The 27045-nt window shown below is 40.3% G+C and overlaps 1 protein-coding gene across 9 annotated transcripts in view; it reads right to left on the reverse strand.

Moving 5' to 3' along the window:
* The window catches only part of TSPAN4 (tetraspanin 4), a 396192-nt gene that overhangs the window by 42413 nt on the left and 326734 nt on the right, over window positions 1–27045 (reverse strand). For all 9 annotated transcript variants that reach the window (XM_085224349.1, XM_085224346.1, XM_085224350.1 and 6 more), the window contains 2 exons: window positions 23379–23570; window positions 6315–6389 (listed from right to left, as the gene is read on the reverse strand). In XM_085224349.1, coding sequence (XP_085080475.1) covers window positions 6315–6389; window positions 23379–23570 — 267 coding nt within the window. The remainder of the gene's footprint in view (window positions 1–6314; window positions 6390–23378; window positions 23571–27045) is intronic.

Here is a 27045-nt window from a genome sequence, read left to right on the forward strand (position 1 = left end):
TTAATGCATTTTATCTGCCGTTACCGTTCCTAAATAACACCTACTTCGTAGCATGCACTTAATTCCTCTCATCAATACTTTGCTATCCTTCAACAACCTTGTTAATAGCAGTTTGCAGGTCCGCTTTCAATGTTTTGTTTTGTTGTTTGTTTGTTTTTTGTTTTTTTTTTTTAGAAATGAATCAGCAAAGCTGTGGAATTTCCAGGAGTGTATTTGTTTTTTTTTCAAACACAAAACCAAATTTCTCTTCACTTGCTCCTGCCTAAAAAAAAAAAAAAAAAAGGTTAAACTGATGTGTTGGAGATCAAGACACTAAAAAGGAAAGCTGTTTGAGAACAAATAGAAAAAGATAGCCATTAATGTTTTAAAGCAAACATTCATTATTTTCCACTAAACTCCCTATGAAGTGAAAAGACCACCATCTTTACCATCTTCAAAATTTTTCATTATGATTAGCATTTTCCCTAGCAAGATTTCTTTTAAAAGGTACGAACACAAAAGGCACATATCAACTTTGACAAGACTTCAATATATGATTAAGTCAATCATGTGGATTTAAGCACACACTTAAGTAATCTGCTGAATAGAGACAGATTTAAACCCGTGCCTGAATGCATTGCTGAAAAGAAGCCAAAACGAATTGGTTATAATTAAATTCTTTTGATGAAATTTCTGCAACTCCCTATTGTGTGACACCAGTACTGAAATGCTAATAAACTAGTTAAAATTAAGCTTATTACCAAGTAAAATAAGCCACAGAGAAATGTCTGTCTTTTCTTATTTTATATATTATCATTTTGCATTAGAGAAATAAAATACTTGACCAGGACTAACCCATGACCCTCACAAAGCAATAACTGCAGGGCGTCACAGTACAGGAGACAACCTACAGATTCCTCCACATCAACCTGCAATGTTATTCCTGCTTCTCAGAGGAGTGGATTTTATCTCTGTCAGCACTTATGCAAAACTCTAACTTCAGAACACTGCCAGAGCGATGCTACAAGCCAGGAACTGATCAGTGTGTGGAGAGCTCTTTTAAATACAAAACAAATTTGAGCTCTAACTGAAAAATAAAGTGCTAATGTACCAGCTGCTCAAAATATCTTGTATACACAGATCACAGAATCACAGTTGGAAGGGACCTCTGTACAACCCCCAGTCCAACCCTGTTAAGCAGATTCCTTACAGCAGGTTCTACAGGAGAGCATCCATGCAGGTTTAGAATATCTCCAGAGAAGGAAACTTCACAAGCCTCCACATGTTCCACTGCTCTGTCACCCTCACAGCAAACAAGTTCTTTCTCATGTTCAGATGGAACTCCCTGTGTTCCAGTTTGTTCCCACAGCTCCTTGCCCTGTTGCAGGGCACCACTGAAAAAAGCCTGGCCCTATTCACTAGACCTGCACCCTTTAGATATTTATAAGCACTGATAAGATCCCCTCTCAGTCTTCTCCAGGCTGAAAACCTATGTTAATGCAGCACATCCTGGCAGAAATACCACAGAGTTAAAAACAGCCTTGTTACCTTGAGACCCTCCTACACACCAACAAACCCAGCCACTGCCCACACTGATACTCTTCTGCAATTCTCCCAGCCTTGCCTGGCAGAAGAGCTCTGTTCACTGAGGCAGGAGAAAGATACAGGGAGCCAATATTTCTTACTGTTGAAAGTTTTGAGTGATGTAAGAAGTTTTAACACATGCCAATGCAATGGCACAAGCTAATTAAATAATCAAGAAACCCTGGTAGGAAAGGCAGGATAATCTGTCTGATGAGCAGGGCAGAGTGACCACTCCCAGTAGTTTTGCAGCACTTCCCAAAGTGATTTCTTCCATTAACTTAAGACCATTTAGAAACTGCACACACAGTTGGGGTGATCCGGCCCTTCACTTTAGCCTCCAGTACTCCATCTTCAATCAGATCTACCTCTTTCAGTGTTTGCCTGACAGACCTGCCAGGCTGGCTAGGAACGTGAAGCCAAACGTAAAGGAGGTGGTGAAGGCTGAGCTATAGTTGAAATCGTACCCACTACATTCCACTACAGTCTGCTGCTTGTAATCTGTATGGGACCAGGCAAAACATCTATAAGAAGTTACAATCATTAGTAAAATGTTTTGAGAAACAAAACAAGAAACAAAATAATCTACACATCAATCATATTTCAGTAAGAGCAGTAAAAACCGAAAGATATACTCATTACGATTCACTGTGCCACAGAAAACAAATGTTTTTCCTCCATTTGTAGGCATTAACTTGCAGCACCATAGCTCTGCCCATAAATCTGAAAAAATGCAGACATCTGAACAAACAAAAATACTGAAAAAAATCATCTACCATGGCTGCAAAAAAAGTAAATATGGACTTGTTTTTTTCTGAACCTCCAGGGGAACCATCACAGTAAAAATAAAGACAGTTGCACAACACAGATGCAGTATACAGCTTAGAACTGGTACAAGACCATGTATTTTACTAGCATAGTTTATATTTTAGCAAGGTCCAATTTGGTGTTGAGATATACAAGGAATATCCAGCCTCTGTCACGACAGGGCACAGGTGCTTTCTCTTATCACAATATAATTAAGGTTACCCCTAACAGAACTCCATGGATCACTTATAAATACAGAAAGGCCCTCACACAGAAACAATTAACAATTAACTATTAAATGTATAAAATGCTTCTCTGTATCAATGGAATCAAAATAATATAAATCAGAGAGGAAATTCAAGCTATAGATAGGTAGCTATTCACATGACTCTGGTAATATCACAGGAATACCTCAAATGGGGGCACATACATTTAGTCTCAAAAAACAGTGCTTAAGATTGACAATCATAGTCACAAAAACTCCCTTTCAGGCTGATATTTCTGTCAGGACAAAACAGAAATGCTATGTATTTCTCCTGACACCCGTTCGCCATAGGAATGTGTTTCCTCACCCTGTTTCTACACAGTCAACATTTCACTTCTGCAGAACTCAAAGGATTTATAACCAGTGTAATCAGGTAGGATGGAAAAGAGAAGCATTAACCAGGTTTGAGCTCAGTGCCCCTGCCAAGGAGTCCCACAGTGCAGCCCCAAGAAGCAAGGAGTTTCTTTTTCATCCTCCATTAAGCATTGTTGAGCTGCTTCTCCAAGCCTTTCTCTCTTTATAACATCGCACCACACAGACAGCTTAGAGAAAGAGTTGTAAAGTCCAGGGCACAATTTATCTCACGAGGTCAAGACAAACATTTTTCCATCGCAAAAAGAGAAGATGACGTTGTGGAGCACGGGAGCAAGACTGCAGCTTAAAAGCTGAGAGGCTGCTGCCAAGTCTCTGAGAGTGAGAGGTCAGCGCAGGCTGCCCCAAATCCCAGCAGCCAGTCCTGTCCATCTCCACAGCTGCATGCTCTCCCACAACAAAAGAATAAAAGTACTGTGCCAAAAGCTGTAAAGAACTTTTGTCTTGATGCTTTTTAATAATGAACACAGTATTAAATCAGTAGTCCCAGCAGTGGATACAGATGCATTGCATCTGTACGTGCTTGGATGCGTACTTGTGCTGTGGCAGATATCTCAGTACTGGCCCTGGTTTGCCACTGTGACCATTTTGCAGCAGAAGGAACAAAAAGGGCACTGGCAAAGTATTTTTAAGGTAGCTACAATGCCAGCCGCACCGCTGGCACAGCTCAGACTCTTGGCTTCTTTCAGCCAGGACAGCAAGAGCTTTACATTTAAGATCAGCCCCAGCTGCTTGCAAGCTTGGGCAGCCCTCTCAGCCCTGCTTCTCCACCAAAGTTAAGGAAATAACACTGCCCTGTTTCAAGCAGGAAGGGCTGACTAAACTGTGTAAAACCAGAGAAGCATCCACTTAAAGTAGAAGAAAACAAAAACTGCCATTATCCAACCAACTCTAAGCCTGGTAACAGAAAATAATAATCGGATTACCTAATTGCTTCTGAGCAATTGAAAAAAATGCTGTTCACATACATTCATAAATACATATATAAAACCACATAAATATACATATATGATAGAGGAGGCCTCAAAGACTTAACCTGCAGTCACATTCTGCTTCTGTATGCAAAGCTGATATTAGTTTCTCCTGATGTGTGGGTGTTAGCATAAACTGTTCCTTCACTGATCTTCCAAGGAACCACATTAACTCGGTAACTGTGGCACACCTGCCTTGGTTCACTGCACTACTCGTATGAGTGCACATGGCAATGCTGTTCCTCCAATTAGCATAGCTGGCATACAACTGTAAGCATGCTGTAAGAAAATACTAGTTGTAGGCTTTTTTTTTTTTAGTAGGCAGAACTGCAAGCGTGACACAGACACAAACCACTCATTTCCCCAACATAAAATCATGTATTTAAATTCTCCCCATTTGATCATTCGCAAGACACAGACTGAAGCAATTTCTTAACCCAGTAAACCTGAACTTGAACTGGAGTTCATATTTTAGAACCATTTTTGAACTTGCAGAAATCTGTATTGCACCTCTTCCATCAACCTACAGTTGGTGACCTGGAAAGAGGTTTCATTTCTTGATATGCTTACTAAGAACGTAGATAGGGGTGCTACAAACCAACAGGTCTGAAGCAGGCAGGAAATCCTTCCTCACACTTTCATTATTTTTACCTCTGAAAGATGAGGACCACTCTCACTCTGTGAGAAACGTGTTAATGTAACAGCATTGATTGCGTTATGAATATTTTCTTTTAATTACTATATTTTTAATCATCCCTATACCCATACCATCATATCAGCCTCAGCAACTGCCAATGACAGGGATTTTTATGATATGGAGATGCAGAATATCAGAAACACTCGTCTTTTAAACATACTTCCTTATGATTCTATATTTTCATGTTCAAGACAGGCCTGTGATATATCAAGATTTTAGAAACTGCTATCATTTTTTCCTCTTAGGATCTCCTAGGAATACGATATCTTTCCTTTACCAAACTGAATCAGGATAGTCTCCATAATCCCTCCTTGACTATCCTTCTCCCAACTGCCTATTGCTTCTAATCATTTGTTTTCCTTCGCTGCAATGAAGTAACCAAAACTGAATCCCAAATTAACAGTGAGGCAAGTCCTTAAATCTTAACAATGACACGATAATATTTTCTGATTCCTTTACCAACTGTTGTATTTGGTTTTTGGAGGCCTAATGCATATTAAGTAGATGCCTTTATTAAATTGTCATCTATGACGTGTAGATCTTTCTCCCAAGAGGTTACAAGTAATTCAGAATCCAATAACGCATACAAGGAATTTAAATTGCCCTTTCTATTTTAATTACCTTGCAAGTTAATTCCAAGTCCCAGCTACAACATGCCATCCAACAACCTAGTCCTTTTCAATCCTTCAGAAGAGCAACTGACAATCATTCAGTGTTCATTAACTGAATAATTTGGAGCCTTTCTAGAAAGTAACACTGCTATCTTATCCACTCCCTGTCCACATTATCTTTAAACACAGTAGATCTACTAAATCTAGATCTATTATTAATCTTCATTGTACTTATTTATACTGTATGTAAGACATTCAAATGTTTTTTCATTTAAAAAAAGAAAAAAAAGCTGCTTATTGGTCATATATCCGATGACTATTCATGGCAAATTTTTGCCACCTACCCTACAGTTTTCCCTTAGTAATCATCAGTTGTAAGAGACTTCGCTACATAATTTTGATTGAATAGGCAAGTTGTGCATAATTGCATGCTTTCACTTGATCTGGGGTTCATTCAAAGATGATATGGATAGGTAATCTTGCCCTTGAACAGAAATAACAAGCACAGGAACAAAAGTCAAAGATAAGTCAAATTTGAAATTGCAAACAAAAGCTGAGTTTACTAAATTTTATCCATTTATAGGCTTCTACAGGTCTTACAAGGAGCAAATTGAAAAGATAATGAATTGTGTGCTTCAGCCAATGAGGAGTCCATTGATATAATATTAATATGGCTCTTAAATTGCAAACATTTTAGATTTTTAAGAATCCTGTCTGATGGCTCTGCCCACATGTTCCTAGTAAACCTTACTGGCTTTGTTGCATGTTTGCTGGTTTTTCTTTCTTTTTTTTTTTTTTTTTTAATTTTTAAATGGCAGAGGCATTTGGCAATGTCTGTGACCTTGAGTTGTACACACAAGCAAGCAAGAGAGCCCAGTCCTGTAAGGCTGTTTATGCATTCTGAGAGAGGTGTCTCAAGGAAGACAGAAGCATGATGTGCATACCAAGCCAAGTGCTTCATGATTTATTTATAGGGGAAAGGGGCATAAAAATTTGCTGAAGGGGAAAGAAAAATGAAGAATCTGACTTACCTTGTCTGTGTAGACGAAGAACAGAATCACAACAGTGAGCTCCAACAGAAATATAATTAACAGCATGATAAAAAACTGTCAAGAGAAGAAGGGATAGGGAAAAAAAAAAAAAGCAAAACAATCAACATCTATCTCAGCTTTTTCTGGATGCACAGTAAGTACATTCAGCAGACCATGCAAAAAGGGGAGTGGGAGTCAGACAGCAGAATGCAAAGCTGCTTACAGCAGAGCAGAGGCCACACGACATGCAATAATCACAAAAGCAGGTAAACAACTAGTCAGAAATACACCTCTAACCATGTATGTATGGCTCATTTCTGTCACTGACATCAGCAGAAGAGCATAAAAACCCACACAGATCTGTCCCCCCCAGCAACACTTCCTGGGCTATATAAACCTATATAAACCATGAAGTCACAGCCCTTTTCAAGGGGAACTGCGGGATAAGTGAGTGGCACACCCAAAAACTTGCACATCAAGTAAGCTTTAAAAGCAATTCCAGGTAGTACACAGACTACCCACAGCTTTCAACTGAGAAGAGTTGATCTGTTCTTAAGACACCAACATAATGCTGGTCTGTATCTTTTTCTCCTCTGGAGCTCCTGTGGAACTTTGTAAAACCAGTAGTCCAAAGCTCAAGGGAGTAGATAAAAGAAATCTTTCACATACGGATTTTGGGAAGCCCTCAGCTCTGATATACTTTAGTGGGACAAACTCCAGGCAATGCACAACACTTCAAAAAAATATACCTCTGTTTTTTGCTAAGAAGCTGCATGGGTCTGTAGCAGCACAAAAACAGCAGTTGCACAAACTAGAACAAACCTTGCCTAAGCTGCAAATGAAAGTTTCGCAGGTGAGGAAGCGAGAGTGATTTTGGAAACTTTCAAGGCTCAGGCAATGGCCCTTCAACACAAATTCCATATGCTTAGTAGCTTGCAAGGCTGGAATTCTAATACTGAGCAACTCTGACTTCAGTGAAACCCTATTCCCAAGAGGAAAAAAAGTTATTGTCTGGCTTCAACCACAGGGCTACAAATCTATGAAAGTTTAATAGCTACAAAACCTTATCAGAGCTTCTTCTCTGCCTGGCAAGTCAAAACCAAACCTCTGAACCTATGGATTTCTGTGATTGAATGGAGGACAAAAGGTCAAGAAGAGGAAAATACCATTTTCTAATAGCACAATTAGACTGCCTGCAGAATGGACGGCATTTTGCCCCAAGAGTGTTAAATGAAAGTTTATTTTCAAATCTTCATCACGAGTATCTTCACACCTGCCTGACCCTAATACTGGATCCCATTACTGCCCTCTCAGTGATCTGAGTTCATTTCCATATCATTACTTTCCAGCACTGGCCTTCTGTATAGCTTTGCAAACCAGTCTCGGTGCAGCTTGCTTATTATTTTTTACTTCAAACATTTTAGCCTGTTGGATAGAATTAACTGAAATAAGGCAAGTAACATCGCTCTTTGCAAAGATGCCTGATTTATTTAGCTGTGGGACGCTTTATTGCTCATCCATAAGGCACACATTTCCCAAACCATACATGTGAATACTGTCTCCCTGTGCAATTCACAGGCTTAGCCTGGATCACACTAGGCCATTTCTGAAGCAAAAGGAAGGGCTTGCACCCATTATCAACATCAGTAATAAAGCATTTCCTACCACAGGACCCCAGATTCATCAGCTTATAAGTTTGCCAAACTTGAATTGTCTAGGTTTATATATTCCGGGCTTGTTTCAGCATAAAGGATAAAAGCTTCTGAAAGAACTTTTTTTAAAAAAACCAAACCAGTCCAATTACTTTTAAGAACAAGGCAGGGCAACGAATGCTAATGAAGTTAAATTTCTGTTGGAGAAAATTTGAAATTCTCTTATGCTCCAGCATTAGGAGCAGGGACCTGCAACAAGGCACCGCTCCATTTCAAGCAAGTGCCTTTTGTCTTACCCAACTGCAAGTGGATTTTTGTGGGCAAGTCACTAGCCTTCAAAAACCTGCACTTCACATAACCAGTACAGACAAGAGGGCTCAGCTAGCTGCTAAATTCTTAAAAGCCTACAAGTGCAGAAGGTCTACGCAAATAATTCCTGCTGCTTGTGTACTACCACACAATTCACCCAACTCCCAAACCACTACAAAACTTTGCCCTCTCATGACACCACGCAGACCCACCATGCCTTTCTGCTATCCCCTCAGGGTCGATATCCCCCAGCCTCACTTCACAGGAACCCGGACCAGCGGGTATGGACCGGAACCTGCTCAAGAGTTGGGAGCTGGAGAGAGAAGAGATGGAAAGACACCTGGAGGGAAGTATGAAGTCAGGAGGTTCACCAAGAAAAGCAAGACAGCTGGGATGTGGCCAGGTGACACTGCCATGCAGGACAGGTGCAATGGAGAGGGGACAAGCCCCTACTGACCCCCTCCCAGTCCCTAAATGTGATGCGTCCAGGGGTTGACAGGCAGGGCTCAAAATTTAAGAAATCAGAACAAAAGCCATCCTAGTGATAGTTATGTGCCATGTCCAAGTTTATCCAAAGACTCAGAGGTTCCTCCAGAGATTTCCTCTCTTACCCACAGCTCACTGCATCTCTCTGGCAGACTGGGCAACAAAGTCACTATCGCAGGATTTCAGTTTCATGCACTGCAGGTTTTGGAAGTCATAGAGTGAAATAAAATTAACATCGTTCAGAAAGTCAAAACCTAGATAAGCAGGATTTTGCTTTTCCTCCACAGAAAAATATTCCTGCTTTTAAATAAAACCTCTGGTTTTATCTTTCTTATTATTCACACTCATTGACAGAAAGAATGCAGTTATATAACAGATAACGTGCATTAGCAATCCCACCGTGTGCAGACAGTAGGGACAGCCACTGTATCTTTTATTGCAAAGGTAAATTAAGTGAGGTCAGCCTCAAGGCAGAGGTTTAAAATTCATCATCTGCTAAAAACTGCAGCACTTACATGTCAGCACATTTATTATTTCCCTCCAATGAAGGACCCTACCTGAACCCAGACCAACACGTTAGAAAGTAAAAAAAATAAATAAATAATAATAATAAAAAAATAGCAATATCAAAGCTTCAGATGGACCTGGCTGCAAAGCACAGCCTGCGTGCTTCATCACATCTTCTGATCCACTGGACTAAAGTGCACAGATGGCCGCACGCACAACCTGCCCCTCAATTCCCAGTGCACCTCCCCACAGAAGTTCACGTTCAGTTCCAAGTCTCAGCATCATCCCAAAGGAAATCATGTCCAATCTGGGGCCAGAGGTGGCATGGCATATCCCATTCAAATTTAAAGGGGAAAAACACAAAACAACTGAAGGCTTGCAACACTTAAAACCCTACGAATTCTATGGGAAACTCAGCTTATTTTCAAATAAGCTCACTGTGGATATAAATACAGAGAGGAATAAAAATGAATTTTTCTGTAGCCCACTGGCACTGCAGGCTGCTGATAAAAAGATTTATGCATGGAGAAACAACAGTCCCAAAGCAAAGCATTCATATAAAACTCCACAAAAAGATTAATCTGACCTTGTACAGAGATGCTTTACCACACAACATGTCAAATGGTGGAAACCAACCTAAGAGAGGTTCACTGGAGAGGTACCTTCTGTACAGTGCTATGGAAATTACACCTGAAAAAACCCCAGAGGATTTTTGATATGAAGAGAGGTAATGTGATGCCTTTTTGTCTACCTACCACTGTTGACTTCCAAATCCTAAGAAAACTAAGGGTAGTCCATTGGCACTGACCTTCGTAGTCTATAAAGCTCATCACCTTCTCACGGGTTCCCATTAGAAGGGTAGAAAATGCAATTGCTGGAAAGCCTACTGCAGAGCTAAGCACTGCCTTTCTGATATCAGAGAGAGAAAAATGTATTAGAGGAGATCCCACTTTGTAAATCAATCCCCAATGGAGTTGCAGTAGACTTTTGACCCATTAGTCTCTAGTCCCTTCATACAGCACCAGTTCTTGATCCTCTTCACATGCATATAATCATAGAATTATTTGAGTTGGAAGGGACCCTTAAATGTCATACAGTCCAACCCCCCCCCGTGATGAACAGAGATACCTACAGCTAAGCCAGGTTGCTCAGAGCCCCATCCAGCTTGACCTTAAATGTCTTCAGGGATGGGGCTTCCACCACATCTCTGGGCAATCTATTACAGTGCCTCATCACCTTCATTATAAAAAAACAAACAAAAAGAACAAAAACACCTTCTTCTTTATATCCAATCTAAATCTCCTCTTTTAGTTTCTAGCCATCTCCCTTTGTTCTATCACAATAGGGCAACTATTAACGTTTTCTTCTCAACAAACAAGATTCTCTCATTTCCTGAATGTTACAGACACTTGCCCCTCTACATGATGACCAAGCATCATACACTAATGCATAGGATTGCATCCTTTTTCCCCACTGCCTCTTCTTCCCAAATCTTAATAGTTCTATCATGCTGCTCAGATTGCCCTCCTCTCTATGTCAGAGGTAGCTGACCTCCCAGCCTACTGAAAGAAAAAGTAACCAAGCACAAGAAAAACCATCTACCATTGCCTTGTTAGGCTTCTCAAACATTTTGTAAGGAGATAAAACCATTACAACTGATGATGAAATCAAGACAGCTCTGTTTAGCCTGACCCCAGAAGTAATGCCGGTAGTGTGATGGAAATTTTTGTCAGACAAGGAGGCAGTAAGATGTCAGGGTACCAGACCCTCTTCCCACTTAGCTAAATATAAAGAGACCGAAGTTTCTTACTAAGTATTAATCAGATCCTTTTTGACAAACGGCAGGAAAATACATACATCACTCCAAAAATAATTCCTCCTATTTATTTCATCATCATACATCACTCCAAAAGTAATTCCTCCTATTTATTTCAATGGAAATTAGAACAGATAGAAAGAACACAATAATACTTTTTTATAGAGCAAATTCTCAGCTACAAAACACTGTTTTCCATCATCACCACCTTTACGGCTGTGTCTTTTCACCAGCAAGGATCCTGCATATGGCCCTCATAAAAATCTGCACCAATGGAGATGACTGACTGTTGCTGACACCACTGTCGAAATGCATGATCCACCACCTCAGCATGCTCACATCCACTGTTTCATCTCCATAAATGTTCAACAAGGGTTAATGAATGTTAATGGTGCCATGGTTTTCCATATGCAGGAATTCAACTCCCCACCTTTACTTCGTTTGCTTCCATGTCTGATGCCATTCTGTCAGACTGTCCCTCTGCTGCCATCTGTCACACAGCAGCAAAACGTAATGGAATATTGGTGGGAAGGTTCAACCTCTACTGAAACCTCTACTGATGTACCACCAACATCCACCTCTGACATCATGGGCCAACGTAATCAAATAGGGGCATTACTTTCAGAACGGCCCTCATGTTAAGAAAACCCAAAAGCCAGTAGTCTCTCTGGAATAGTGACATGTTCCAAAACAGTTTAAAGATTCATGGCTTAGCAAATAATTTGTTTAGGCCAAACAGCCTGTAAATCAGCACAGCCTATCTAAGAAACTGGACAAATAATTCAGCAGTCAGCTTCTGCTGTGTTCCATTATGCACTGCCAATGCTGTTAATCTCCAGCAAGCTATGTGATGTTGGCCTGAAGCAGCTCTCAGAATGAAGAGGGAAATATATATATATATATATATATATATATATACACACATATATATAAATACAAAAGACATAATATATATATTTACAGGCAATTTTGCCTTTATTGCAGCAGCTGCAAGTTTGATGCAGTCATAGCCAAGCTATTTGCTACTTAATTTGGCTTGATTACTAAGTTCTCATTTGATCAGCTTTAATTCTGATATTGCATTTGACTTCCTAATTAAGAAGCATCTCAGGTAGTAGAAATTACAGAGCATTCATATTGGGCCCAACTTGCTGGTCTTCCAAGACAGCTCTGAATTGATGGCCTGAGAAAGATTTTGTTTGCCTGGTCCTAATATGCACAGATCTAAGTTTCGTATGAGAGATCAGCACAGCTCCAGTAACTAGAAGACAGTCTCCTAAAATCACAGGAGCACAAAGGTTGGCAATGTCCTCTGAGGCTTAAAAGAGCCCACGGCCACACAATTGTTACATTTATCTTTTTACCATGATTTTAAACAACAGCAGATATTAAAGCACAGGCTCTCTGCCCACTTGAAAGATCCCTACTGCCCTGATGAAAAGGAGAAGGCCCTTTATTTCCGAGTTTAAAAGGAAGATTATCAGATGATATTACTCAGCTGTAGGCTGAGGTTATCAGCCAAAAAGAAGGGCTGCTTTCCTTCTTGCCTCAATTGATTTTTGGATTATGTTTCGATACAAACAGATGTACTACCAAAAATTACATTGCGTTCCACATATAACCTTCTCTGCAGGGACATCATTTTATTTTCAGTGCTGAAGGTGTAAATAGTATCTCGCTTTTTTGAATAAACAAACACAAATCAAACCTTTATCTACAAATTCAGAGATCCATTAAAGCCAAATGAACTTCATGGATTTTATAGCAGCCATAATTTACCAACCTACTGGAAAACGAAGAATTTAGCTTGAATTTAATATGCTCTGTAATTTTTCCTTTATCTTATCATAGATTATATTCTCTATAACTGAAATAACATCTAGGAGGCCAAGGGAAGCTGCTGCACTTCTACAGTTGGCATTAACAAAACCTTCTGACCTCCTGTCTTCTTCCACAATAAACTGAGAAAAGAGGAAAGAACAGAAGAAAAAGTGTCAATTGTATTGACAACCTAGAAATGACTTCTCCTGCAGCCTGGAATACTCATACAAAAAAAAGTCAGGGCAAGGAATAAGGAATGATAGGACAGAGCCAAGAGAGTAGTATCAACTGGCATTACAGTCAAGAAAATCCCACTGTATTGCTCCATCATATGAACTTCACAACAAAGAGAAAGGGCAACTTGCATCCCCTTGTTTCCACCACAGCAGATTTCACATCTTAGTACCAAAGTTTTTGCTGATGTTCAGTTTAAATTCTCCTTTTGTTAGTTCCATACTATTGCTCCCATTTATGACCTCTTGTAGTGCCGTACTTTCCTTCTGCCAACAGTATTTAGACTCCTTGAACATTTCATACATCCAAGCCCTCTCTTAGCCATGCTGTGCACATCTGGCTTCTAATACTTTCTTAGAAGTAAATCTCTTTAGCCCCATGATCATTTCATTTTTTTTTCCAGTATAAAAAATGCTAAGTTTGCTCATAAACCGTAATAAAGCAGTAATGTGTAAAAGCAGACTTATGAACAGAAATTCCATTATGAAAACGGCACGCATTTAAATTTGGCTCATCAGCTATTATTCTCTAAAAGCCTTAACAGTTAATTCATCTTGATTGCGACAAAGTTTTGCATGCATTATGCCTGGTGGATATATAACACAGCTCTGTTTATGTTCGGACTGTATTTTTTATGAATGTGCAGATATTCCTGCTGATGAATAAGTCTCAAAGAAGTCTAGAGTAACTATTTATGGGAAGATATACAACATATGCAGTGTTAGTGCACATTATCATCATTTCATTTTACTCTCATTACTGCTTTCAGTTGGAATCATCGAGTCTTACAGCACTCATGAGAGCTGAGAGACTCTACATTCCCATACTATTTCTAGTCATTTCCCATCTTTTCCAAAAACTGGTTCTAAATTAAAGACTTGTCACCAAATATTAGCTAGCTGTCACTGGCACATCAGAAAAGTAGTGGGTACAAGCCCGCTTAACACAGCCACAAATTATTTCTTAACGTAAATAAGGGTCTTGTGGGCCTCTGACTCTCTTTAAGGGTTGTTTCAACTCTCCCGTAGAAGTAATGCGAAGGCATAATGTGATCTGATGTCTACCTTAATCCTAGTCAAGATGGAAACTCAGCCTACCTGTAAACTAAGACACAACTTAAGAAAAACTGAAAGATCAGACTGGCTCTCTCAAGACCCTGTGCTACTTCATTAATAGCCCAGCAATTACTTGAGTCCAACTGACACAGCTAATGGAAAATACAACTAAAAGACTCTGTCTTGGTATTAATTCAGTATTCTTCCCCTATGGCAAAGACATACAAAGTGAATTAGTGTCTAAATTTACACCTTTTACTCAGACTTAATATCACCTCTGTACTTAGTAAATGTAGCTTCTGCCTGAAACTACCTTCCCCAGGATATTTCTTGTCATCTGAAGTTGCAGCATGACAGGCAATTGGCCAGCTCAGAGCCCCTGAGAGGAGGAGAGCAGCAGTGACTGCTCCTCATCACTCTGCCTGAAGAGCAAGCAAACATGCAGGGCTGGCTTCACATCCATGTTCACTGAACATCTGGCCATCCTCAGCTGCTGGGCACGCTGATAGATGTGCCCTCAGGATGATCAGGGTAAGTGACATGAGTGGGCTGCTTGGGGACTTAGCATGACCTGAAGGGGAAAAAAAACCAAAACAAAACAACAAAACTGAAATTCTGCAGGTTGCCCCTTACGCATTTGGAAATCTTGAGTTAAACTTGCAATGGGATTACATCTGCTGACTATAAGAATAAGATGTCTCTTCTTTCTAGAGTCAAAACTGCACTGCAAGTGAAGGAAATGCTGGTAAGCACATGGCTGAGCTGAGTAAAAAGGACAAGTCAGAGCATTTTGTTTGTATTTAAATTATACCACTGGTTTTCCACCCAGTCCACAGTTCCCAGCTGTACTACACAGACACGTACTACATGTACTATATTGCTGCTTCAGATGTGTACAGGTCAGTTTTGCAACAGCTTAAAATAAAATGAACAGCAAATCAGCGTGGTTTACTTAATTTCACTCCATACATTCTCCTCCTGGAGAACCAACATGTCTCTAGAATCAAAGAAGCCGTTCTTGGGTAGCCATCAATGACTTGTGCCAACTAGCTTCCATTTCTCTACCTCCAGAGTTAGATGTTTCTGAATTTAATGTAATTCAAATCCATAAAGAGAAAAGCCAGTTATGCTCTTCAGAAAGCAGTGCTAAAGTGGCTAAAATAGCGAATGATTGGGAACGTAAGCTCACACGTTGCTTCTTTAAACCTATGGCTTCATCTGAGGAGATGACCACACTGTTAGGAAAAAAAAAAAATAACATCATACTTCATGCTCAGAAGTGAAACAAATGTCTGAGCTGGTGAGGAGCATACAGCTCATCTATCTTTTGCTTCTGAAATGGTAAAGTCCTGCTGTCTAACAGATCTCACACGTGACCCTAGATCAGTGCAAAATCCCACAAAAATCAGCAGAACTTCATTTTATAAGTCAGACAATTAGTGCATGGCTTTATCTGTCTGAAGATGCAAGCCTTGATAGAAAAAGTTTACTCTAAAGTATTTTCCAGAGATCCAAGCACAATGTAGTCTCATGCTCTGCTCTTCCTCTATGAGGTTCACTGGGTTACATAATTATCCTGGCAATCTGATATGCACTAATGTAGCTGTGGGCTGCCTCAAATCCTTACAGACAGCAGCAGGATAAAACGAGGCTTGCTCTCAAGGTCTCATTCTGAAAAAGGCTCTGATCCAGGTTTATTTTCATTAAACTCTAGCACATAAGAGTTGCTTCAATGCCTGGACTAAAAAGACAGGCTAAGGGGGCTTTCTAAGCGATGGGGGATCTTGAGCCCACGCAGACTGTTTAGAGGCTAATGTTAGCACCACTGGGTCAGTCAGCCAGGCGCTGGGAACTCTGAAACACTGATGGCCATTTAGACAAACAGCTTGAACCTTCACCTGTTACAATCTAGTACAGCTCTGCTGACTCCTGCTCATGGCACCGTTACTTTGTCTGTCTGCCATAAAGCAGCATCCCGGCACCACATAAGAGAAGTGAAGGACTTGAAACGTACTGTGTGCTAGTGGCATATATCAGTCTGCATTATACAAGCATGATCTTACGACGTAAGCTTGTTCTACATATTTGAGCCTGAGTTGGCCTAAAAGAAAAAGGGAAGGAAACCATCTTTGTTCTTTCTGTCCTCTGCCCCCAGGTATTTTGCTTAGCTACTACCAGAAATGAAGAAAGGAAAAGGAAGAGAAGGACTCATCCAATCCTAAGTTTCGGTATCAGACAAGCAGAAGTCATTAAAAACTTATCAAAGAATGATAGAACGGCTTGGGTTGGAAGGGATCTTAATTATTAACTAGTTCTAACCCGCCTGCTGTGGGCAGGGCTGTCACTCAGTAAATCACACTGCCCAGGGCCCTATCCATCCTTGAATGCCTCCAGAGTCAGGGCAGCCACAGCTTCTCTGGGCAATTTGTTCCAGTTTTGCCTCACAGATCTAAATGCTTAATAACAAAGGAAAGAACCAGACTACCAAAGTTTGATTCTCACTACTTACAGTTTAAAGAGGCAGCAAGGAAGCATCTTTACATGCAATGCAGTGCTACCAAAGAAGTGTTACACACAACATATAATCAGGCACATAACTGTGTGTCCTTCTGCCTTTCTGATCTTTGCATCACTTGCTGCTGTGTCTGCAGCCACAATTCTCCTGATTTTTCTACTCAGATCACTGAAATAACATAAGCTGATGTGCTAAGCTGGAGTGAGAATCTACTGTTTGTTCTGTAGCATAAAATTATTGAGATGAAGTCATTCATGGGCTATTTCTTTCCCATTTAGTTGTTCTGAAATAAATTCCCTATCACCAATAGAGTTTCAGCTGTCAGCTCGCTGATTGGATCCAGTAATACTATTGAAAACAGTAGGGGTTTTAGTTGTCTTTTCTTCTCACTCATTAACTTTTTCCTCATTTTCTTTATTGCTATTTCACTTACAGATGAGCTGGCTGAACTTCAGAAAACTCTCAACAGCACAGTAGAAAACATCACGGGCACTCATTTTCCTCTAGGACTATTCCAGAAATAAAAGGCTTTTGATGTCTGGATAGTCATTCAGATACAGACTATCAGCATTTTCCACAGCCAGGCTCACCTAACACCAAGGTTTAATTCTGATCTTATTCACACTAGCAAGTGTGATGAACTCCTCACTTACTAACATGAAGTCCTCACTTAAATAGAGCTGAGCATACAGAGCAGTCTGTTAATGATTATTTTCTTTCCCCTTGTCACTAATCATTCTTTCAGCTTTTATAGCGGAAACAAAACTCCAAACAAAACAAAAAATAGGCTTAATCAGGAATAAGGGGAAACAGGGCATGGCTAAGCCATCTTCATTCTTATCTGATCCTTGATTTGATACATGCCCACTGTTGGCACTTCACAAGAACGGTGACTACTTTGGGCCATCAGAGAGCAAGTCAGCGTTTTGTCTATTTCAAGTCCCTTCCCCATTCTAAGATACTCCTGTACTATGTGGCAAAGAATCACCTACATATACTAAAAGCCTTTTTAGACCTTAATATCTACACAAGCAGACTCTCTACCTTTTTTGATAGGCGCATTGCCCACTGTGCTCATGCCAACTGGGAGTAGAACATGTTCCTTGTACCAAATCCTGGGGTGAAAAACAGTAACAAAACAGTGGCACAAAAAAAACAGGATGCAACTGCCTATGAATCATACCACCCACCAATCTAACAACATGGGCTGTTATTCACAACAAAAGAGTCTTCAAACATATCTATACGCATGAGCTCTCACAACCAGACAGACACAATTTCCTGGCCCAAAAGTAAGTTCCAGTTTTCAAAAATTTTGCATGACACAACGTTCACTTGCCCTTTCTGGCAGCTTCTCTAAATCTCCTGTTTCCCACTTAACTGAAAATAATGTTGCAATTAGGGTAATTGACTTAGAAACCAGCTAAATGTACCGACTGGGCACTTTCAAAAGGACATAAATTGAGAGATAACTTTGCTTTGGAACATTTATTTATTATTTAGGCATAATACATGTGAAGAAAAAAATCCAAGTTATCATTACTATTATGGAAACATGGATTAAATACTTGCTAAAGGTCATTGTAGAACACAGAACAGCTGGACATGTTCTACTGACATCAGGAAAAGACAACACAAGCACTGAGTTGTGATTTACACAATCTGGGTTTGCTTCATAGCTGTACCCCAGTCTCCTGGTGCAATCTGTGCAAGATGCTCGGTTTCACTGTGCTGCAGCTCCCCATCTGTCTAATGAGGGTAATAACACTGTCCATTTGTCTTATCTATTTAGATGGTAAGCTCCACTGGGCAGGGACTGCTTCTTACCAGGAGTTCATTCAGAATGCACATACAACTGACTCATCTCTTGGGCTGCCTGCAGGCGATACTGTAATACAGATCATGAATAACGTGATCCATCATGATTTAACATCTGGAGTTGGGTTTTTTTTTAACCTGGGCTATCCACGGTGACCTTTTCCTTTTTGCCCACTGGCGTAGACTGCATATGAAAGAGAGAACAATACATGTATGCAGGACAGAACTTTAAGCAGTTAACCTAAAAGACAACCTTTACACAGATACTTAAAAATCAGTGGAGTCAACAATTGAGCATGAAAGAGAAAACAGTACTTAATCAGGCATGAACTTCTCTAGCATAGAGCAACAGCACAGGCACATTTACATGCAGTGACTGCCTAAAAGGGATGTCAGTTCTATGATCAAATCATCATAACCAATTGCACAAGAGTGGCACAGTGAGCTGGTGCCCTGTCTTCTGCAAGGACTTGACCTCAGCTGAAAAGCATATGCATTACAATGACATTCAAGTACACACACTGCAAGTTTTTGACAAAATTCCCAAAGATGAAAGATAAGGCTAATGGCTCTGACAGACACTGGAACTGTAAGCCATTTGCAATGGAGGAGGAAATAACAGCGAATTCCCCACTTTTTTTTTTTTTTTTCAGAATATCCTATAGAGATTTGCAGCATAGCTAGATGATACTGTAGGGAGTGATCAGATAGTTATGAAAAAGATCCATGAAGTCAATAATCTTTCTTGCTCAAGTCAGACTCTTAGCTCATTAGCTGTCTTCTATTCAGGGCAGTGACCCAACCTGTCAGAACAAAGCTGCCATTTTCTAATTACAGAAGATTTTTTTAGCACAGACACTGCTGTTAATATGATATTGAGCAACCAGAATAGCAGAGAAGTCAAAGAAATCGTACTGAAGCAAGAAAGCATTGTTCTCCTGCTTCCCTCATCAACTTGCACCTGCTTTCAGATGCAAGATTATATATGCCAGGTTGTATACTTATTTCAAGAAATACTAGTTGCTTTGATTTCCCTAGGGAAATTTAATGATGGAAAAGTTTATCTTCCTTCACGCTGTAGCTGGAGCAAATAAAAATGATTGTAAATACCTATTCTTTGTTTAGTGAGATCTTAGAATGACAGCTGTGCAATTCATCTCATCTGCATACTTTTTTTCAGAATGCGTAGGATGGTTGATGTTTCCGTCTCATTTTTCTTTCATGCTCCATTTTAGATTTTCATATTATTCCATTCCTCTGAATGCAGAAAGATAGGAATGGGCCTGTTTCTTAAAAGATTAAGGAGGCATTGTCCCCAGCTGTACAGTGTCACTGAATAAAGATATCTGCCAGCTCCTTACTTGGTGGACACTAGATTAGTCTTTTCAAGTCAGTAAAACTGTGAAGCTTTAGGTTATCTAAACACTTTATTCACAGAGTTAACGCAGTTCATTCCTGAAGTTCATTACACGCAGCTATGCAAAAATCTCATTTACAAATTAAATTCTACTGCTGTTTTTGACCTCCCTTCTCTGTTTGTCCTCTGCTACTTGAAACATTTTATTTGTCTTCCTTCCTTTCAAAATCACTGGCAGTTCCAGAGGTACGCAATTATTATCATTTATACTTAACATCACAACAGCCTCATACCAAAGAGCTTAAAGGTTTGCACTGACAACCTAATGGGAATGTTAGAGAACACAAAGGTAGAGGACTAGAGTCTTCTCTGCTCTGTAACTTCCTGTATGAAATACAGATAAATTGAAATGTCTCTTTGAAACAGCTCATTTCTGGTTTACCCAAGCAGGCTCCTTAAGTAAATCTAACCCCTTATCACATCATCAACCAGAAGCACTATTCATAAGGCAACATCGTATACACACAAATCCAGCTATCTTCAACACTGCAAAAGCTTCTGCTGCTCCAATGCAGGTGAACTGTGCTGGTAGTATCCTTCCCTTGCTCCACCCTCAGCCCATTTTAATACACCCATTTTAATACACTCCATTCCTCTGGCTATACTTCTACCTACTTCCTCCAAACCACCTATCCAAACACCAGCAGCAACCTGAGGCTGCACCGTCTTTTTCCTCTTTCTTCTGCTTTTAGAAAGCTAAACAAGAGATGCTTCCATTGCAGGGGAGAACTGCCTTTTCAATCCTGTCATTAGGACAGGGTGTGCTACAGGAGACAACAGCAAGTGGAGGTCCAAACTGTACTTGGCTAAACCAGGTGTGTCCATATAATTCATATGCTTGTAGTGTCATAAGAGTCTTCAAGATCTCAAGGGCATGATTTCAGAGCAGGAGGTGACAGGCAGGATGGACAGAGCATATGGAATATCAGATGACATTCACATAATCTTTATTTATGTCTGCATCCATAGTGAATATTCCTGTCTTTCCCTCACACTCACCAGTAGAGGACAGAAGGAGGGCAATGAAACCTGCTGCTCCTTCAGACATGCACAGAAATCTCTGCTCAGTGGAGCAACGTTTTATCTCACATACATAGGTGATAACAAGAGTATTTGCCACTCCAGCATGATAGCATCCTGGGGAACACCTCCAGCCTGGATGAGCTTCATCAGACCATTGCATATAGAGTAATGAAAGATACTAATGACACAACTTCCTACCTTTTACTTCTTGCTTGCATACTGATACTTAGTTAACAGCTTTTTTTTTACTGTTTATAAGCCCACCATGGATCTATTTAAACTGGCTGCAGACCTTGTATCACTCCTGTCCATTCCAGTTCCACAAGTTTGTTTAGCACTTGCCTCTTTACTTGGTCGGTTGCTGGGGCTGGCCAAATGCTAATGAGCGGGAAGATATTAAGAGAATCAAATACACTATCTGGTGAGTAGCACAACAGAATGTACTACCTATACTGTCAAATAGCTTCCATCAGCCCAACTTAAACATATCTGTGTGGCCGGACTTCAATTCCTCTGTCAAAGTACTATCAAAGCTCCTGTTTACAGATAGAAGTAACACTTAGGAAAAAATAGTTTCTAAGTTAAGAAAAGTTAGCTAAACCAAATAACGCATAAGAAGATATGGCAGAAACATCATGCATGAGCAAGACAATTTACTCATGAGTTGCTGTCATGCTCGGAAGTGGGTCCAGAGGAGATGACTAAAATGTTCACAGGGCTAGAGTACCTCCTCCATGAAGACAGGCGGAGAGAGCTGGCATTGTTCAGCTTGGAGAGGAGAATGTTCCAGGGAAACCTTACAGCAGCTTTTCAGTACCTAACGGGGGCCTACAGGAAAAATGGGAAGGGACTCTTTATCAGGATGTGTTGTGACAGGACCAGGGATAATGGCTTTAATCTGAAGAGGGTACCATTCAGATTAGGTATAAGGGAGAAATTGTTTACTCAGAGGGTGGTGAGGCACTGGAAGTGGTTTCTCAGAGAAGCTGTGTATGCTTTATCCCTGGAAGCATTCTAGGCCAGGTTGGCTGGGACTCTGAGCAACCCAATCTAGTGAATGGCAATCCTGACTATGGCAGGGGGCTGGAACTAGGTGATCTTTCAGGTCACCTCCAACCCAAGCCATTTGGTGATTCTATGATTCTATACAGCAGCTACATATCAGATCTAAGGGAACACACTTCCAAAGCGAAGAAAGTGAAGTAAAATAGAAGTCACACAGAATAGCTAGACAGAGAAACAGGTAAGTGATGGTACCAAATTAACTCAAGTTTCCCAGCTCTCCCATATGAAGAGTTTCTAAAATAAATTGATTCTATTCTTTTATCTAACTTGATCCACCAAGTACAACAAAGTGCAATCAAGCACTGAAGGGTATTAGAGCCAAAGTATTTTGCTGTATGTGTTCGGAGGAGCAAGAAGCCTTAACAGCTGCATCTCTCCAAAAGGATGCAAATCTAGTTGACGGAGTAGATTCACTCTAGCTGCAGCAAGGACAAGTGATCCTGGGAGACTTCACCTATGCCAAAAAGGTTAGTGAGGGACAATATATCATCAGAAACTCTCGCAGTACTGAGGACTGACAGATCCTGATCTGTGTGAAATAAGGTGATGAACAGCCTTTTTACAGTGGAATTGCCAGCTCAGTAAATGAAACCCCAGCTTCACTTTACTACAAGGTTTGATGGACCTCACTGTGAAGTACAAGACTTCAGCAGCAATGCCATTTCAGTCTTCAATTCAGCAGGACCGAAAGTTAACACTAACATCAACTACAACAAACCCTCTCTACTGTAAAGTCAGTCCAGCATTGAGTGGCATCAAATAATATTCGATAAAATGCACTAGTTGTATGGCTCAAGCCTCTGCTAAATTATGGACAGCTGGTACCTTATATATGTGAAATCTCCTTATGTTGGCAACTTTACTTCCTGACATCTCAATCTTTGGAGAGTTAACAATTGGCAAAATGAACACTGCCAAGTCTAAAGGACTTCATTTCCAGTTTAAACCAAAATCAGTTTTCTCTTCACAGTGTTTCCTGCCTACAGTTAAAATTCTGCCCAGGACTTCACATCATCAGTCCCATTAAAGCAGATGTTAAGAAGACATAGCTTCCAAAGCTGAGTAAACAACAGTTCAAGGGTATACTGCAAAGTATGTCTTCACAAATCTCTCCTTCCTCTCTGAAGAGTTCAAGGAAACCCACACAACCACTAACCCTTCCCTTCATGCAGGTCTCATCCTCCAAAGATAGGCTAAAAGCATAGTCACAAATGATGCAGCAACCCCTCTCTTACACATCAAACGGACAACCTCTGTTGAAATACAGGATACCGTAACATGCATAGGAATAGCACCAGCACCTTAAAACAGCAAGCACTACAACAGCATAGCAGCTTAATACTTACACTCAGCAGGAGGCACTTGTTTTCTTTGATGGCACCTATGCAGCCCACGAAGCCAATGATCATGACAAAAGTTCCTGTGACAATCAGCAGATTGGCAGCTGACAGTGATGGGAAAGATGAAGAGAGGGTAGCAAAGTTCCCTTGAGTAACTGCCAGCCAGATGCCCACTCCAAGGATTCCACAGCCCCCCAGCTGGAAAAATAAAGAGAAAAAAAAAGCTCAGTTATTGTATCAAAGTAACCCCAGATATGAATCCTTATCAATACAGCAGTGGATCAATACAGCAGTGAATCAATACAGCTCCACTGGAGTAAACCCAGCAGCCATGCCTAAGAATGATCTTTAGTTACAGCACTTTCAGCCCAAAGTAGACAAAGCAGACAAAGTAAAACGTTTTATAAAGAGGAAATTTATCAGTAAGATAATACACTCAAAAAATGACCCAAATTTCAGATGAGATGAGGACTTCACTGGTTTAGGAAAAATCTTAAAGGGAAGCAGTAGTACACGCTCTTCTGGAATGTGAGCAAGGAGAAGGGAGCATGGCAGCAAAGGCAGTCACCACCACAAAAACATCAAATTTACAATTATTATATACACAAGGAACTTTTAAAAATGCAAACAATTATAAGCCTGCTGCTTATAATTGAGATAAAGTCTGCACAATAGTAACAAACTGAGTAAAGTTGAGCAATTAAATAGAATTAAACCAAAGGGGATTTTGCATTATTATACAGTCACACAGCAGCGCATCACTTCCATTTCTTTCTTTCCTACCTTCCCTTTAAAATAACCAATTTTTATTGAGCTTTATAATTGCACTTTATTATCCAAATCAATTAAAGGTTAGGGGAAAAAATTGCATTCATAGAGTAGTAAGCCACACATAGGAGCATATCAATTAAATGTCTGCATAAAATGGATGAACATAAGGCAACTCCTGAACCAGAAGAGGAAAAAGACAAGCTAATCCTGGGGCAGAGCTAAGCCTCTGAAATGAAACACAGAAGAGAAACCCAAAAGCCAAAGCAATTTCTTAGTGCTAATTGCTAAGGTTGCCTCTGTGTGATACTGAATTCCCTCTCAGGAGGAGACAAGAACGGTGGCTCTACCCGAGTTGCAAACAAGACTGTTTTTGTTCAGACCTAAGAAGCAAAACTGTACTTCATTGCAACGCACCTCACCTGCATCAACCTGAATGTCTCCACTGAGAGAAAGCAGACCAAGATACGTGGTCTCACAACATCTGATTAAGTTGTCTTTTCATATATATGCATCCCATATCGCAACATTCAAGTCAGTGCAACGTGCCCTTGGTAAGCACCAAGGAGGGACAGTACCTGCAATGACCACATACACTGAAGTACCTTTCCTCACTGCCCACTTATGCATTGTGTTATTTACAGTGGTCTAAAATGACTAACCAGGAGATGGGAGTAGGAAAAATACTGAAGGAAGATAACCCATAGAAAATTGTCTGGAGTACCTGAAAACATGTAAACAAAAGTTATCACCCTAGGCCAAGGAAAAATTGGAAAAAAGAAGGCATAAATGCTCTAAAAAAGGGACTAAAGCACTGAAAGACAGTAAAATAATACCTATTGGGCAGAGGCCCAAGCTAAAACCAGAATAATCAGAGCACTGAAATTCACTGTCGAGAATAGTGTCAAGCTGGCCAAGGAACATGACAGTGACTGTGACCACACTTCTGCCTCTACTCACATCCTGCTTAAGGTCCTGCCTCAACATCAGCCTCCAAGACACAGGCATAGTAAGGACACACAAATCTGCAATCAGAACTAATGAGTGCAAAAGCCTAGCAGCAGTAGAGGCATCTACCTGCACTGCACTTAGCTATTAATGCCAGTTCTTTCTTGCAAAGTAATTCAGTAGCACCAATAAAAGGCAGCTTATTTCATTCCTTTTCACATTCTCTGTGTTGCTACATGCTTCAAGTAATACAGGTGCCTACAACTCCTGCTTGTGTTTTGGGATGTGGGTCAAGACATGCTTCCTGTTCCTCCACCACTAGGTTCTTTATGATGTACAACACATAGCACCAAAGATGACATTTCCCTTAGGACATCAGATTCCAGCTCCATCTCCTTCCACAGTCATTTCTGGCTGCAAAACAGAGCAACCATTGGCAATACAACACTTCACAAAACCAGATGTTTGATGTAGAACACTGCAATTGTGGCTGTCCCATTTACATCAGGGCTGAATATTTCAGGTCAGCTTGTCAGCAGGAGCATCTCACTATGCTATCCTTGATTCAGAGGTACTCTAATATGTAACAGGCTCTCTATCAGCTCATTATCTTTCTATTTTTGAAGAGGGAACACATACTTTTTCCTTATGTCAACTAACCAAAATCTAACAGGTACAAAGGGATCCTTTGAGCATTAAACCATTTGGCTCTAATGGATTTCACAAAGTGCTTCTTAGACAACGGCAGCACACACAACTGAAGGTTGCTGCACATTACTCCAGCCCTGTTCCTTCTCCCACACCAGAATGTTTTCTTGTGGTCCTTGAATACAGTCTCAGAGCTGCCATACAACTACCTAGGAAATGGAGGCTGCCCTTGATGTTGGTCTACACTGCTCTTTCCGCCAAAGGCTGAGCCACACCTGTAAGTCTAGGGCCAAAAAACACAGTAACACTCAAGCATCTGGTTAAGGAAACAAATAAGGGAACTCAAGATCCACCAAGACATCCACAGGAACCTTTCCAATGAGAGTAGAATATTTTCTGGTTCCAAATGGCTCCCTTCCCTTCTGCTTCTCCTACTCTGAACAGAAGCGTAACTCTCAGTTTCAATTCCAGGGACCAGAGGGATCGTGTTTATTTATGCAAGGTATCTCAAACAGAAGAGAACTGTCATAATTGATTCTTTGCTGCCTGATTTGGTTTCTTCATCTTTGTCTCTAGGAAGCTATTAAACTATGGATAATTTTGCTTAGTTACTTATGATGTTCCTTTTCCTCCACTTTTTCTTCCTCTACTCCATCTCTCAATCCTTGCTGGTATCAAACAGGCAGAAGAAGAGATGACAAGTCTTGATAGCCTTCAGGATTTGCTGAGATACAAAATTAAGCAAAACCAAAACCATTACCAGGGCTGAATATCTGGTGTCTTCCTTGCAAATAGTTGTCATGTTTAGAACACACACTAAACGTTGAAACAAAAAGATTAGTGAAAGACTACAGCTTGAAATGGCAATCTTATACAACTCTATATTGGTACTACATGGAGACTGCAAGGCTAATTCAAAAAGAATTAAAAAAAAAAGAAGAAAAAATCCCCAAAGATGACAGGCCACTGACAACATTTTTTAATCTTTTGTGAAATGTTTAACATATTATTTGCCTAATTGTTCATGATATTCCACTCTCCCAAGCAAGGCAACTGTGAATGAAACAGAATGCAGCATCTTTTAACATTTTTTTCTAGTAAATGTTGCATTTTTTAGTCAAATCTTTTATTCCAGTGCCCAAACTGGGATAGTTTCATAGCCCTAAGACTAGAGATTGAATTGAGATTTTAATTATGTTTGTGTTCCAGGACAGACTGTGGAAATCTGGAAGAGGCAATCCAATGTGCCAGTGCCTCAATTCTAAAGTATCAAGTATAAAAACGTAAACAGTGGGTCCTTAGCAAGCCC

Source organism: Meleagris gallopavo, chromosome 5 (assembly GCF_905368555.1).
Source record: "Meleagris gallopavo chromosome 5, MGAL_WU_HG_1.1, whole genome shotgun sequence".
Classification (NCBI taxonomy): Eukaryota; Metazoa; Chordata; class Aves; order Galliformes; family Phasianidae; genus Meleagris; species Meleagris gallopavo.